Source organism: Gopherus flavomarginatus, chromosome 18, assembly GCF_025201925.1.
Source record: "Gopherus flavomarginatus isolate rGopFla2 chromosome 18, rGopFla2.mat.asm, whole genome shotgun sequence".
Classification (NCBI taxonomy): domain Eukaryota; kingdom Metazoa; phylum Chordata; order Testudines; family Testudinidae; genus Gopherus; species Gopherus flavomarginatus.
In genome coordinates, this window is record NC_066634.1 from 19,359,581 (window position 1) to 19,374,244 (window position 14,664).

At 63.8% G+C, this 14,664-nt stretch overlaps 1 protein-coding gene across 3 annotated transcripts in view; it reads left to right on the forward strand.

Annotated features, from left to right (window-relative positions):
- The window catches only part of EXOC3L2 (exocyst complex component 3 like 2), a 60,240-nt gene extending 46,523 nt beyond the window's left edge, over window positions 1-13,717 (forward strand). For all 3 annotated transcript variants that reach the window (XM_050927781.1, XM_050927780.1, XM_050927782.1), the window contains exons 4-12: window positions 9-123; window positions 526-636; window positions 1,848-1,948; window positions 3,190-3,300; window positions 3,787-3,922; window positions 6,600-6,722; window positions 7,930-8,085; window positions 8,724-8,845; window positions 12,631-13,717. In XM_050927781.1, coding sequence (XP_050783738.1) covers window positions 9-123; window positions 526-636; window positions 1,848-1,948; window positions 3,190-3,300; window positions 3,787-3,922; window positions 6,600-6,722; window positions 7,930-8,085; window positions 8,724-8,845; window positions 12,631-12,928 — 1,273 coding nt within the window. In that variant the 3' untranslated portion in view covers window positions 12,929-13,717. The remainder of the gene's footprint in view (window positions 1-8; window positions 124-525; window positions 637-1,847; window positions 1,949-3,189; window positions 3,301-3,786; window positions 3,923-6,599; window positions 6,723-7,929; window positions 8,086-8,723; window positions 8,846-12,630) is intronic.
- The last annotated feature ends 947 nt before the right edge of the window (window positions 13,718-14,664 follow it).

A 14,664-nucleotide genomic window follows, 5' to 3' on the forward strand; every position in this document is an offset into this window, starting at 1 on the left:
GTCCCCAGGGAGGTGCTGGGACGGCTGGACATCGCCCCGCTGCTCAGCGCCCACGAGCTAGAGCCCCTGCTGCCCCCCGATACCCAGCACCGCTTGGAGGAGGCCTGCGCTGCGGCAGTGAAGGTAACAGCGGGGCCTGGTGCCCACCCCTCACGGGGCCTCCTCCCCCCACTCTGCCTCCCCATGGCAGCGCCAGGCCCCTCCCCTCCTCCCCTGCGGTGCTGCCCCGCTCCCTCCCCATGGCACCTCCCCACCCCCTTCCCTTCCCTGTGGTGCTGCTGAGCTGGGAGTGGGTGATTTTCCCCACCCCCAATAGTCCAGGGGGTTGCGGGTGTCAGTCCTTTAATAAGTAGGTGGGGGGAGCTGCTCGGGGGGGTGCGGAGGTTACAGTCCTGCTGAGCTGCAGGAGCTGGCTGGGAGCCGGCCAGCTGGATGCCAGGCCATAGGGCGAGTGGTGCTAGGGCAGCCCATGCACCCCCCCTTGGAGCTCCCTCCACCTGTGACATCTTCTCTGTTTCCACCTAGACCAAGATCATGGCAGACATGAGCCGGGAGCTGCGGGAGGAGGAGCAGCGCTGGGCACAGGAGCCGGGATGGGACCACAGCCAGCTGGAGCTGTCCAGCCGGGTGATCTCTGTGAGTCAAGGGCCAGGCCGCTCACCGCTGCTCATCTGCACTGGGCCCCCGACTCCCTCTCCTGCTGTGCCTGGCCCCCGGGCTCCCCACTCCCCCTCCTGCTGTGCCTGGCCCCCGGGCTCCCCACTCCCCCTCCCCCGCCATGCTTGGCCCCTGGGCTCCCCACTCCCCCTCCCCCTCCCACCGTGCCTGGCCTCCCCTGCCACACACATACCACCCCCCCATGCAGTCAGCTGTTCACCCTCCAGGCGCTGGTGGCCTCAGCCTCTCATGCTGACTGAGTGGGGCCAGGAGTCGCCCGTTGGGCCCAGGGGTGCCAGGGCAGAGGGGCAGCCCCTGGCTCAGCCGAGGGGGGAGATTCATGGGAGCCTCTGAGCCGGCTTGGGGCCTGATTGAGGCTCCTCCCCTGCCCCCCTTCCCTGATGGCTAGGTCCAGCCTTCCCCTCCCTCACCGCCCCCCATCCCGCCCTCAGAGCCGCAGCCAGGCCCTCCCAGCTCCCTGTGGACCCTGGGTGTGGAGTGAGCCCATGGGCCCATCCCCCTGGAGCCAGGGCACGGCTATAGGCTTATCCCCGGGCTTGCCCATCCTGGATCCCAACCCCTGCCAAGACACGGCTGCCCCCCACCGGCTGCCCCAGGGCTCTTCGCTTGCCCTGTGGGTGCCTGGCCTTGGGGATGCCGTCAGGGGCCCATGCTGATCAGCTGCGGGCTCTGCCTGTCTCTCTGCCCTCCCCGGGCTCTAGGGGCTGCAGGGGAAAGCTGCCAACAACAGACGGGGCCCTGGGGCAGGTCTCCTGGGCCAGAGTCAGTCCTCTGCCACTGTGAGCTCTGCAGTGGGCTTGTGCGGGGCTCCCCTCTGCCAGGCAGCCAGCGCCACCCCCCCAGGCTGCCCACTGGCCAGTGCCCTCAGTGCCACGCCCTGCAGGAGCAGACATCTGCTGAGCCAGGCCTGGCCTGTGCTGGGTACCTAGGGCCTGGCTGGGCTTGTCCTGGGCTGGCAGCTCGCAGCCCCTTCCCAGGTGGTGCTGGGTGCAGCCGATGGTGCCCGGGACTTGGTCAGGGCCTCCTGGGGCCTCCCTTTGGTTGCTGTCATGGTGAGTCAGTCATGCCCGCCGGAGGTTTGGGGGCCCCCAGTCTGTGTGCCTGGTGGCAGTGGGGGAGGAGGCTCCCCACTCCCCTAGCAGCTCAGCGGCCTGCTCCTCTCCCTGCAGGTGCTGAAGGCCCATGTGGACAAAGCCCCCCAGATCACGCCGGAGTTTGGGGAGCAGATAGTGCTCTGCTGTCTGACCAGTCTGGCCGAGTTCCTGCAGAGGTACACGCCGGGGGAGAAGGAGGCTAAACCAGGGCCCTGTTCTGGGGGGGGTCACATGGAACTCATGGGGAGGGACGACAGCAGGTGGGAGGGCTTCCCAGTGTGAGGGAATCGGGGTGGGTTCCCAGCTGCCACCACCACCCTGGCTCTCAGCCACACACCCCCGCCCAGCGCAGCCAGCGCCCCCGGGCTGTGCAACCTGTGGGCTGTGCGGAGTGATGGGCTCTGTTATAATACTGTGTTAATTGCCAGTTGGTCAGAGGGTCCCTAGGCTCTGCAAGGCTCAAACCCAGGAGCTGTCTCTTGGCGAGAGCCCAGGGTGCGGGACCAGGGCGCTCACGCTGAGCACACAGCAAAGCCTGGGGGACTTTCACTGGACTCGGCGAAGAAGCCAGGAGGGCTCCAAGCCACGTGACCCGGTCAGGGCCCCCGGCCCAGCCCGCAGAACTAGCTGGGGTGTTACCCTGGGCTGAAGCACTTCCTGGGGGCCCCGGCAGTGAGAGGCAGCAGCCGGCCCTGTCTCTGGTGTGCCAATGGCTCTGATGGGCCCAGCGGGTTGCAGGGCCCGATGGGGGACACCCAGCTAATGGCCAAAGACCCTGCTCTGCATGGTGGTTTCCCTGTTAGCGATAGTCAGGCTAGTGCCCAAATCCAGCCGCTTCCCCTGCGTAGGGGGGAGGTGCCCTTCTCCTGTAGGGTAACAGATTCATCCATGTCCAGGCCTGTTTAGCTCAGCCCCGGCACACCCTGCTTGGCCGATGGACGGTCGTTACTCCCTTGTCCCTGCAGTGGCGTCTCCCATTGAGCAGACTCGTCTGTCACGTTCCCCAGACCTCGGGGGAGCCACCAAGCCAACTGTCCAGCCCCCTGCCCAGGCTAGCATCTCCCAGGCCTGCAGATTTCCTGCCTTACGGCTGAAGATGAGGCCAAGCCAGCCCCCTGGGCTACAGCTCTTGGCTCAGGTTTCTCTTCCCTCCCCATGCTGGGCGGGGTTTGGTCTGGGGGAGGAGGGGGCCTAGGAGGTGACAGCTGAGTGGAGATGGTGGGGTGCGGGTCCCTCCCATGGGGTGCATCAGAGAGAGCACAGTGGGACATATGCCTGGCAGTACAAGGATGCCCTTCCTGGGCAGGGATGGGCAGGGCTCCCCCCCCGCCAGGGCTGTCCCTGGTATGGGGGGGTGGGGATCCCCCCGGAGCCTCAGGACACCCCTTCAGCACGTGCCATCTCTCCCCTTTTGCAGCTTTCAGAGCAAGGTGGAGCAGTACCACGAGGGGCTCGGCAAGAGTGGCCCCCCCTCCGACAGCTATGTGGCCAGGACCATCGCGCTCGTCAACTGCTGCCCCCCCTTCAGGTGCGGGGCCCCCCATACCTTTTGCCTGTCCAGGGCTGGGGGGTGGCAGACTTGAGTGCTGGGGTGAGCCAGCCCATTCCTCCTGCCCGGGTCCAGGGGCCTACAAAGCCTGTAGCAGGCACTCTGTGTCCCCTGGTATGATTGTGCCTGCCCCCAAATCTCCCATTGGGTCCCTTGTGGCCAAATCCCTCCTCCCCAGCTTCCTGCTGGGTACCCCCGTGGCCCCCCCCCCCCAGCTCCTCACTGGGCTCCCTCCCTAGTCATGCCCCCAAGGACCCTTGCTGGACTCCCCTGAGGTCCCCCTGCTGGGCTAGGCTCTCTGCCCCGCAGCCATACCCAAGGCCCTTGGCTGGAGAGCATGGCAAGGTCTGGGCCCCTGCCAGGGTGATGGGGGCAGGCTTGGATTTCGGGGCCTGGGGCCTATGCCTGGAGGGGTGTTGCTACAGTGCATTGTGGGCCGGCTTGCTGACAGGTGCCATCCCCCAGGAAATACATGGAGCAGCTGGTGCAGTTTGGTCACCCGGAGAGTGATACCCCCCAGCGCCAGGCCAGCACCGCCTTGGACAAGGTGACCCGGCTCTGCAACCGTGTCCTGGCCCAGCAGCTCTTCGAGGAGCTCCGGGTACGTGAGGGCCAGGCCAGGGCACTTGCGGGACACAGCCTAGGTCTGTCTGATGGGAGAAGGTGGGTCTGTCTGAGGACCCAGTGTTCAGATAGATCAGGAGTTCTCAAACTGGGGTCGGGACTCCTCAGGGGGTTCATGAGATTATTACATGGGGGGTCACGAACTGTCAGCCCCCCCCCCCAAAACCCCGCTTGCCTCCAGCATTTATAATGGTGTTAAATATATAAACAAGTGTGTTTAATTTATTGGGGTGGGGGGTGTCACACTCAGGCACTTGCTGTGTGAAAGGGGTCGCCAGTAAAAAAGTTTGAGACCCACTGAGATAGATAATGAGACAGTCAATATCCTGCCCCTCTATCAATCCGTGTACGCCCACACCTGGCAGACTGCGTGTGGGGCTGGTCGCCCCAGCTCTAACCCAAGAGAGGGCAGGGATAGCTCAGTGATTTGAGCATTGGCCTGCTAAACCCAGGGTTGTGAGTTCAATCCTTGAGGGGGCCATTTGGGCATCTGGGGCAAAAATCTGGGGATTGGTCCTGCTTTGAGCAGGGGGTTGGACTAGATATCTCCTGAAGTCCCTTCCAACCCTGATATTCTGTTAGAATTGGGAAAGGTGCAGAGAAGAGGGTGGAACAGCTTCAATGGGGAGCAGAGATGAAAAGACAGGGACTGTTGAGCTTGGAAAAGAGACAACTAAGGGGGATATGACAGAGGTCTATAAAATTGTGCCTCGTCTTGAGAAAGTGACTAGGGAAGTGTTATTTACCCATTCACATCGTACAAGAACCAGGAAAGTAATAGGCACCAACAGACAGAAGGAAAAGCAGCAAAGAATCCTGTGGCACCTTATAGACTAACAGACATTTTGGAGCATGAGCTTTTGTGGGTGAATACCCACTTCGTCAGATGCATGTCATGTATTCACCCACGAAAGCTCATGCTCCAAAACGTCTGTTAGTCTATAAGGTGCCACAGGATTCTTTGCTGCTTTTACAGATCCAGACTAACACGGCTACCCTCTGATACTAAACAGAAGGAAGTAATTCTTCACACAATGCAGTGGACCTGTGAAACTCACTGCCAGGGGATGTTGTGAAGGCCAAAACTATAACTGGGTTAAAAAAGCTCCTGGAGGACGGGTCCATCAGTGGTTATTAGCCAAGATGGGCAGCGTCCCAGCCCCATGATGTGGATGTCCCTAGCCTCTGGGACTGGACGACAGGATGGATCACTCGATAATTGCCCTGCTCTGTTCATTCCCTCTGAAGCATCTGGCACCAGCAGCTCTCAGAGACAGGTGTCATGGAGTCCCCCGGCAATGCTCTGGAACTGCTCCCCACAAAGCCAGTCAGGACTCTGGGGAGCCTCCAGTCTGCTCCGAGAGAGTTTTCAGGGCAAGAAGCTCACACGGCTTCACCTTTCTGGGTCTGACCTTGGAGCATTCAGCATCCTCTGCCCCTCCGTGCATTTCCTACAGCAATTCCGCCCAGGCAGGGTCCTGGGGAAGCCAGAGGGTCCTGCACGCACCCCTACTTCACAGTCAGACGTGGCTTTTAGCCAGCCAGTAAAACAGAGGTTTATTAGGGTATGGCTACACTCGAAACTTCAAAGCGCTGCCGCGGGTGCGCTTTGAAGTGTGAGTGTGGTCGCAGCGCCCGTGCTGGGAGAGAGCTCTCCCAGTGCTGCACGTACTCCACCTCCTCATGGGGATTAGCTCCCAGCGCTGCGGCACTGTTTACACTGGGGCTTTACAGCGCTGTATCTTGCAGCGCTCGGGGGTGTTTTTTTCACCCCCCTGAGCGAGAAAGTTGCAGCGCTGTAAAGCGCCAGTGTGGCCAAGGCCTTAGATGACAGGAACATGTCTAAAACAGAGCTTGTAGGTACAGAGAACGGGACTCCTCAGCGGGGTCCATTTGGTGGGAGGGGGCAGCTAGCCAGACACCCCCGTCTGCTCTCACTTCCTGTCCCCAGCCAGCTCCAAACTGAAACTCTCCAGCCCCTCCTCTCTGGCCTTTGTCTCTTTCCTGGGTCAGGAGGTCACCTGATCTCTTTGTTCTCCAACACTTTTAGCTATCCCCTTGCAGGGGGGAAGGGCCCTGGCCATTAGTTGCCAGGAGACATAGTGTCGTCCATTTATGCACACTGACCCTTATCCCACCACCTAGAGACTTAAGAAATACATAGGGGAAACTGAGGCACCCCCGCAGTGTTCAGAGGAAACATCAAGAACAGTCCCACTTCATCACAACAGGATACTGGGCTAGTGGGCCGTTGGTCTGACCCAGCCTGGCCTAGCTGGGGGACAGGTAGGCCTGTCTGAGCCGGGGGAGGGGCGAGATGGCAGAGGCCCCCATTCACCCCAGCAGATGTGAGTGCTGCCAGCATAGGAAGGGGGCAGAGGTCCAGGAGCTGCAGGGGGTCATAGCAGTTTGCCCCTTTCCTGCATGGAGACCTGGGGACTTTGCCCCCCACTGCCCAGCCCTCTGGCTCCAAACTGAAGGGAGTTGTGAGCGGGGTGAGCAGCCCAGCCTGCCAGAGGGGACACTGCTGAGATCTGGCCCACTCCTGGCCTGCCTGAAGCAGCAGCAGACGGGAGGGGGCCCGGCCTGGTCCCCGGGTGCCCCCTGGGAGTGCCCGGCTCTGCCCTGGTGCTGAGGCTGGCCTCTCTTTTCAGCCCTACTTCCCCAAGCTAATGAAGAGGAAGTGGCTGACCAGCTCGGAGAGCTTCGACGCCATCATTGCGCTGCTCACGGACTACGCCCAGAAGCTGCAGAAGATGCAGCCGGAGCCGTACGAGGTGGGTGCTGCCAAGGGCATGCGGAGCAGGTGCCAGGGCCACAGTCTGCCCCTGGGCCGCCGCCTGGGCAGAAGGGAGAGCAGCCCATGCTGCCCGGACACCCCCAGTGGCTCCTGCCCCCGCCACGGCCCTGCCCCTCTATCCCAGCCCCACGCCCCCACAGCCCTGGTGCTGCTCCAGGCCATGCCCCCCTGCCATGGTGTCACGGAGTACCCGGGCGATGCTCTGGAACTTCTCCCGACAAAGCCAGTCAGGACTTTGGGGAGCCTCCTCTCCCTTGGAGCAAACTTTTCAGGGCAAGAATCTCACGCGGCTTCACCTTCCTGGGTCTCTCCTTTGAGCATTCAGCATCCTCTCCCCTCCGTGCGCTTCCCACAGCGAGTCCACCCAGGTGGGGTCCTGGGGAAGCCAGAGGGTCCTGCACCCCCACTTTGCAGTCAGACATGACTCTCAGCCAGCCAGTAAAACAGAGGTTTATTAGATGACAGGAACAGGGTCTAAAACAGAGAGCTTGTAGGTACAGAGAACGGGACCCCTCAGTCGGGTCCATTCTGGGGCCCAGCGAGCCAGCGTCTGCCCTCACTTCCCGTCCCCAGCCAGCTCCAAACTGAAACTCTCCAGCCCCTCCTCTGTGGCCTTGTCTCTTTCCCAGGCCAGGAGGTCACCTCTGGGGTGAAAGTAACTTACAGGACTTACGGGTACAGCTGGAGCCCTGAGGGGGGCATGGCCTCATCCAGAAGAGGCGGGGCCTCTCAAGATTTAAAGGGAGCCCCAGGGCCTTTAAATCACCCTGGGGCTCCCAGCTGCAGAGGTGGCTGGGAGCCCTTCGGGCTCCTCGCCCGGTGCAGCTCGGCACGGCATACTGGCCCTTGCCAGTACACCATACCAGACTGGACTGGCTTACTTTCACCTCTGGGTCACCTGATCTCTGTTCACCTTTAGTGGTCCCCTTGCAGGGGGGAAGGGCCCTGGCCATTTGTTGCGGGGAGAAGGTGTCAGTATGCACACTGGCCTTTATAAGGCCCTGAGGGCAGGGAATAGTCACAGCACAGTGCACTCTGGCCACGCCCCCGATTTGCCCCCTGTGGGCGCTGGAGGCAGGAATAGCCACAGCGCAGTGCACAGCAGCATCCCTGGGGGGCCCCCCCTGGTGGAGTTCACCCCTCCCCTGCAGGCTGCCCGGCTGAGCCTGCTCTGTGCCCCGCAGGTGCTGGTGAATGAGGTGCACCGACAGGTACTGGTCGAGTACGTCCGGCCCCTGCTGCAGGTCCGGCTCGTCTGCAGCTCAAACAAGATGAGAGGCAAGGTGGCGGCCCGGCTGGAGGATGAAGGCCGCCAGCTGCAGGAGCTCTTCATCCAGCTGGTGAGCCGAGGGGAGGCTGGGAGGGTGTTGGGGGTCTGTGCTGTAGCTACGCTGTGGGGCAGGGCGGGCTGCCCTGTGAGGACCCCCCTGGGGCTGAATCTCCACTATTGCTCAGCTGGGGCGATGGATTGAGAGAGGGGAGGGGGTCTGAGCTGCAGGCTGCTGGGAGGAGGGTTCCTGGTGGAGGAGCAGAGCCAGCTGGACCCGGCTTGGGGTAAAACAGTGAGGGTGGAGCAAGGGTGCCCAGCACATCCTGTTGCCATGTGCTGCACAGACACAGAGCCCTGCCCGCTGGAGTTCCCCGTGTGAACAGATGTGGGGTGGAAGAAGAAACTGAGGCACAGTGCAAGGCAGTGATGGGCCTAGGCTCCCCCAGCGGGGTGGTGATGGAGCCAGGACTAGCACCAGCCTCCAGCCCTGCCTGCTGGGCCATGCTGCCTTGGGTGATGTGCAGCTGCTTGGCTGAACCCCATTGCTGGGATTCTCCTGGGGGACCCAGGGGGGAGGGTGGCGGGAGCTGAGCTCTAGCTGGCTTGTCCCCTCAGTCTTGCTGCTGGTGCCAGCCCGAGTGGCATGGTTGGATGGGAGAGGGTGGTCTCCTTAGCCCCTGCCCTGTCCTGACTGCCCCCTGCCTACAGAACTCGACCTCGTCCTGGCTAAACGAAGTGGTGCCTCACCTGGCCGAGATCCTGCGGCTGGAGGACACGCCCTCCATCCAGATGGAGGTGGGAGTGCTGGTGCGGGACTTCCCTGACGTCCGGTGAGTGGGGGGCACCATGGGACCTGTGCACAGCCTCCAACCTACCCCTCCCCCGGCAGGGTCCCCCAAATCCTTCCTCCAGGGGACCCCCCCCAGTGTTGCTCCATCATCGGCCCACGGCTGGGGGGCTGGGGAGGGGTGGGGGGAAACAGGTCCATCCCTTGAAGTGTCAGTGAGGGGGCCAGCACCTTGGCACCCCCACTGGACTCCTGCTGCCAGGGCATTGGGGGCCCTGCTGCTTCTGGCCTCCCCCCCTCAGCAGGAGTGCAGTAGGTGGTCAGATGGGAGATCTGTGCTTTTGAGGCTGTTAAAGGTCTCGGCTGAACTACATCTCAGCTAATGAATCCCCCTCCATTCCTGCCCTCCCTCTGAGGCATGTTAAACAGCTGCCGGGGCTGCAGTGCTGGGGGGATCCTTCTGGGGTTACAGCTGCGCTGCCCTCTCCGCTCCCCCTCCCACTCCTTGTGCCCCGACTGAGTGTCATAGAGCCAGGCGGGCTGAGGGCCAGGCAGAGCCCTGAGCTTGTCACGGGAGGGACCCGGTCTGGCTTGAGCTGTGGCAGCCACATGGCCGCAGGCAAGGCCTCGGGGGAGCCAGCTGAGAACTGCCACTGGGGAGGGGCTCTAGGGGTGCTGGGGAGGGGCCACCCATCACTTGAATGCACTTTGCCCTGGGGCAGTACTGGTGGCTCCCAGCTCCCCTAGGTTCGCACGAACCCCATGCCTCCCCACTAGGACCTCTCCTGTAGGGGGCGCTGGGCCATGCTCTGCTGGGCAGCAGGCGGGTTCTGAGCAGCATGCAACTCCTGTATCTGGTGCTCTTAGGGACGGTGAACTCCCATAATGCACCTGGCTAGGGGTGCGATGCAGGTCCATGGGCCTTCCTCCTCCCGCGCTAGGGCTTGGCGCTTGGCCCTGAAATCAGGCAGATCTTGGGAAGGCCAGGCCCAGCGTGTGACCTCACACCTCCTGTGGCAGAGAGTTCCACAGGTCACCCCGGCTGAGCCAAAAGATTGACAGGGTCAGATGGCTCCAGGGTGGACAGAGGCATGAACTTGCCGTTGTGACAAGCTGGGAAAAGGAAAATGGTTTTGCCAGCAGAGCCAGGGCCGCTACATGGGACGGGAAAATGCTCCACATGCCCCCCCAGGGGGATGCCCTCTGGGGCGACAACTCTCCTCCGCCCTGCTCCTTCCCACGCACCAGCAGAGCTGACCGCCGGCAGCCTCCTGCAGGGATCTCTGGCTGCTTGGTCCCACAGGGGTTGGGGTTCTGGCCCTGATTCTACAGCGGCTGTTGCATTTGACCCTGATGCGCACACCCTCTCCAGCAGGAGGCAGCAGTGACACACACTGGCAGCACGGTGGGTGCAGGTGGTGCTGACGTGCCAATGCCCTGCTCGGACAGCCTTCCCCCTGGCACCAAGCCAGGCCTTTGGCAATGTGCTTCCCAGGGGCCCCAGCTGGCCTCCCTGCCGTGCTCCAGGGACTCTGCCTGCTGCCCTGGGGTTGCTGCTCCCACCAGGTAGGGAAGGCTAGGGGGTGCCCCCATGTGGCACACACTGGTGCCAAGGAGCAGAGCACCGGTGAATTGGCCTTGGTGTGCTCTGAGGAGTGAGAGGAGCAGGCCTGCTGGGGTGGGGACAAGTCCCTGTCTGGCACAGAGGAGCTGCATGGATCTGCACAGGCCCCGGTGTGCCGGGTACCACATGGGTGCAAGACCAGGGACAGTCCCAGCCGCAGAGCGCTTGCCGGCCAGGAGCCAGGCCCTGATCCAGGGCAATGGCACCCGCAGCACGTCCTTGCCAGCTCACCGGCTGATTCCAGCCACTGCCAGAATGCGATCCCCGCAGTGCGGCCCCTGGTGCTGCGGCCAGAATTAGGAGGCTGATCGAGCTGAGCAGGCCCCTGGGCGTGGGACGCCTCCCATTGCTCCACACTCCCTGCAGCGCTCTGCCGCAGCCGCCTGCGTCACTCTTGGGGCGAAGAGGGGTTATCGTGCTCCTGGAGCAGCTCCTCTTTCCATCTTCCGCTGATTGCATCCGGGCGCAGGGCTGGGAGGCGACAGATCGCCTGCGAAGCGTGGCTGCGAGCCGTTTCCTGCAGCCGGCCAGGGCGGGGCGGCCAGCGGGGTGGCTGAAGACGGGGCTGGAGGAGAAAAACAAGCGGCTGGGCTCAGACAGGAAGGGGCCCGGGAGTGACTTCCCCTGGCTGCCACCGTGGGGCAGTTCGTGGTTGTGGAGATCCGTGGAAAGGAGCCAGGGGTGGAGGGCTGCTCCGCAAGAGATCTTCAGTGTGTGTGTGGGGGGGGGTCAGAAATGTATAACCCTCCACCCCCGTGCAACCCACCCTGCCCTCCACCCCATCCCCTCCCAGCACAACACAACCCACCCGCCCGCTGGCCTGGCATTGCCAGGGGCTGGATTGCGCTGCCCTGGGAATGGATCTGGGACACCTGCCTCTGGAGAGATCTTCCTAAGCCAGCCCCCTGCCAGCGGCTGCATGTTCCCAGCAGTGGGATTCACAGGTCACAGCCCCTGGGCTCAGCGCCGTGGCGGAAACCCCCAAGGAAGGAAGTGTTGCAATTGCGCCGGGCACATCTTCCCGCCTGGAGCTGGCGGCTGCATCGGGCTCTGGGACAGCCACCGACTCACGGCAGGGCGCTGGAGCAGTTTTGGGGGCCAGAGCTGACAGCAGCGGGGCTATCCCCCAGAACCAGCTCCGGGCCAGGCACCAGTAGGCGCACCAAGCAGCCTCCCCTTGCCCCCCGCCCAGCAGGAGCTGCCCGGGAGCAACGTGTGCCTGGAGGGGGAGCCGGGGCTTTACTGATTACACGGGCGCTCAGCCAACATCCTGAAAATGCCGGCAGGAGCTTTAAATAAACTCCTGCCCTGCAGTGCGGCCAGCCGCCCTCGCACAGCGTGTCTGTGTGCGGCGGGGTCCTGGGGGGCAATGGGCTGGAACCGCTTGGGGAGGCCACTGGGCACCATGCTGACCGGCAGGGGGTGTTGATCTCCCATCAGGCTGACACTGCCAGGGGGTGCTGATGGGGAGACCTGGCGGGCACCAGACTGACACTGCCAGGGGGTGCTGATGGGGAGACCTGGCGGGCACCAGGCTGATACCGCCAGGGGGTGCTGATGGGGAGACCTGGCGGGCACCAGGCTGACACTGCCAGGGGGTGCTGATGGGGAGACCTGGCGGGCACCAGGCTGACACTGCCAGGGGGTGCTGATGGGGAGACCTGGCGGGCACCAGGCTGACACTGCCAGGGGGTGCTGATGGGGAAACCTGGTGGGCACCGGCTGATACCGCCAGACACTGCCAGGGAGGTGACTCCATTTATTTCTGGTGAACCCCCCCCCCCCACTCTGCACCTTCCCTCAGTCAGTGCCTCTGCCCAGGTGGGGCACGGTTGCCAAGGGAGGGGTGCTCCCCTCACTCCCCCATGGCAGGAGGCAGCTGCATCCCCAGCCCCCCTCACATTGGGTCCTTCCTTGCACCCTTGGCTGGGCTATGGCGGGACTGCGCCCCCTTGTGGCCAGTCTGAGGAGTTGCCCCCTATCTAGGCTGGGTTAAGAGTGGGTTCCCAGGCTTCCCCAGGGAGCTGGCCTGGCGTCTCCCATCTCTGGCTCTCCGGGTGGTGCCCTGGCTGCAGGCTCTGGGCACGGCTCTGCCCCGTACCATGTGCCCAGTGGTGTGGGTGGACATGGCAATGGACCCAGTGGCATGGCTCTGCCCGGTGTCACGGGGGGCTGTTCTGAGCACCCTCTCCTTGTCTCGGCAGGAAGAAGCATGTGGCAGCCCTGCTGGACGTGCGGGGCCTGCGGGGCCAGGCGCAGCGCCAGGAGATCTTGGCTGTGGTGAAGGACCTGGAGCTGAGTGAGGGCAAGGTTCCAGTGTGTCGGGAGCGGGCCTTCTTCTCGGAGATCCCCGCCGCCCGTGAGGTGCATTGCTTCAGTAGGGTCCTGCCACGCCTGCCGCCCATGCACCTCGCCTGCCTGGGCTGGCTGCACTGGGGGTGCCTGGGCCCCCCGCCTGACACATGCCAGCCCCAGCCCAGCGAGCACGAGGCGGAGACCTAGGTGTGAGCCAAGCCCCTCCGGGACCCAGCCCCTGAGCCGCCCCAGGCCAGGCGCCTTGTGCCAGTGGGCAGCTCCCTGTATCCTGCTGGCCTGGGGCCATGCCACCCAGACTGCACCCAAAGACCCGGTGCCGGCAGCCAGGTGGGTGAGGCTGGGACACAGGCATCCAGCCCTGCTGCCTGTGAGCCCCCCTCAGGCCCCAGTGCTTCGGTCCTGAACTCACACTGGTGCCCAGTGCTGCCCCTAAGCAGAGGGGTTTCGGATGTTCATTTATGGCAGCCCGCCCCAGAGATGCACCTGGGCCCTTTGCGTGGGGCTGCAGCTGCTGGGGCAAGGCCAGGCCTGTGGGTGGGACATGCTGGGGGGGATATTTGACCCTTTGTGCCCACTGGCCATGCCACCTTCCCCTGGGGCTGGCAGCCCTGCTGCCCTGCTCCCTTCCGGCTGCCCCATCTCCCAGGGCCCACCAGTGGGGTAATGCCATACCCCCAGGGCCCCTCCTGGCTGTGACCTGCCAGCCCCCCAGAGGATCTAGCCACCACTGACCCCCTGAGCGCTGGGCAGAAGCTGCAACTGGGTCTGTGCCAGAGCCCTGGGTGCTGGAGCCAGGTGTGGTGCCCGCCCCCACGTCCCCACAGCATAGGCCCAGGGCAGGAAGGAACTCATTTCACCCTGGGGGGGCCCTCTGCACAGCCCCTCTCGCCATGCTGCCCGGGGTGGGGGGCGTGTCTGGCTCGCCTAGGGCTCTAGTTGAGTCTGTAACTGTATGATAAGGAATAAAACTTAATTTAAAAGCCACTCTCGGGTGTGTGGGGCCGTCTGCACTGATTGGGGCCTTGGCCAACCGGGCGCCCCAGGGGCTGCTGGTGGGGAGGCTGGGCTGAGCGGCGAGGGAGAGGCTCTTTCCCTCCCTACTTCCCAAGCAGTGACCCCTTTGCCTCATCTCTTGGGCTGGTGTTGCTTTGGGGCAGCTCATTCTCCAGGCCAGGGCATGGCACAAAAGTTAGCCCCAGGGGCCATGGAGTCGGGGCCGGTGGTAGGGCAGCGGGTTCCCTGCCGGTGCCTTGGACAGCACCCGGCACAGGTGGGTCAGTGTCTCCCACACAGTCCATGCCCGGCCCCGGCTCACACGCACCGTGTGACCCTTTGTCCCAGCCCTGCCCCGCCGGAACCGCTCCACCGTGTGGCACATCCTGGCCAAGCTGGCTGTGTTTTCCAGGAACAGCCTGTCCCTGGCCACACCGGTGTACACCCCGTGGCAGCAGGGCAGGGGGCTCGGTTCTTCTCACTGCCCGGGGGCAACATGGATCTGCCCCCCTACCAGAGGGGAATCTGGGACAAGGTGCCCCCTCCCACACCCTGCAGGGCCCCCCGCCCCTGCTCCTCCCCACCACCCCTCACCCCTGGCTCACTCCAGGGAAGCTGGTTGAGTCCAGCCGGGGCTTGGAGGAAGGAAATTCCTGCGTGTGAGGGGACGGAAGCTGGGAAAGTCATCAGGCCGCTTCTGCCAGCCCTGCCTGGCGGGGGCCGGTGGTGTTTCCCGCACGCCTGGAACCTGGGGGGCTGGGGCCAATTGGGGAAGGGGACAACAGCGCTCTTACCACCTGGTCTTTGCTAGTGTCCAAGGGGAGCAGGGCTCTGGGGAGCCCCAGAGGGAGGGGGCAGCAGCAGGGCCCTAGGGCAGGCCCAGGCATGGGGAGCCCCCGGCAGGAGGGGGGGCCACAGGGGGCAGGACC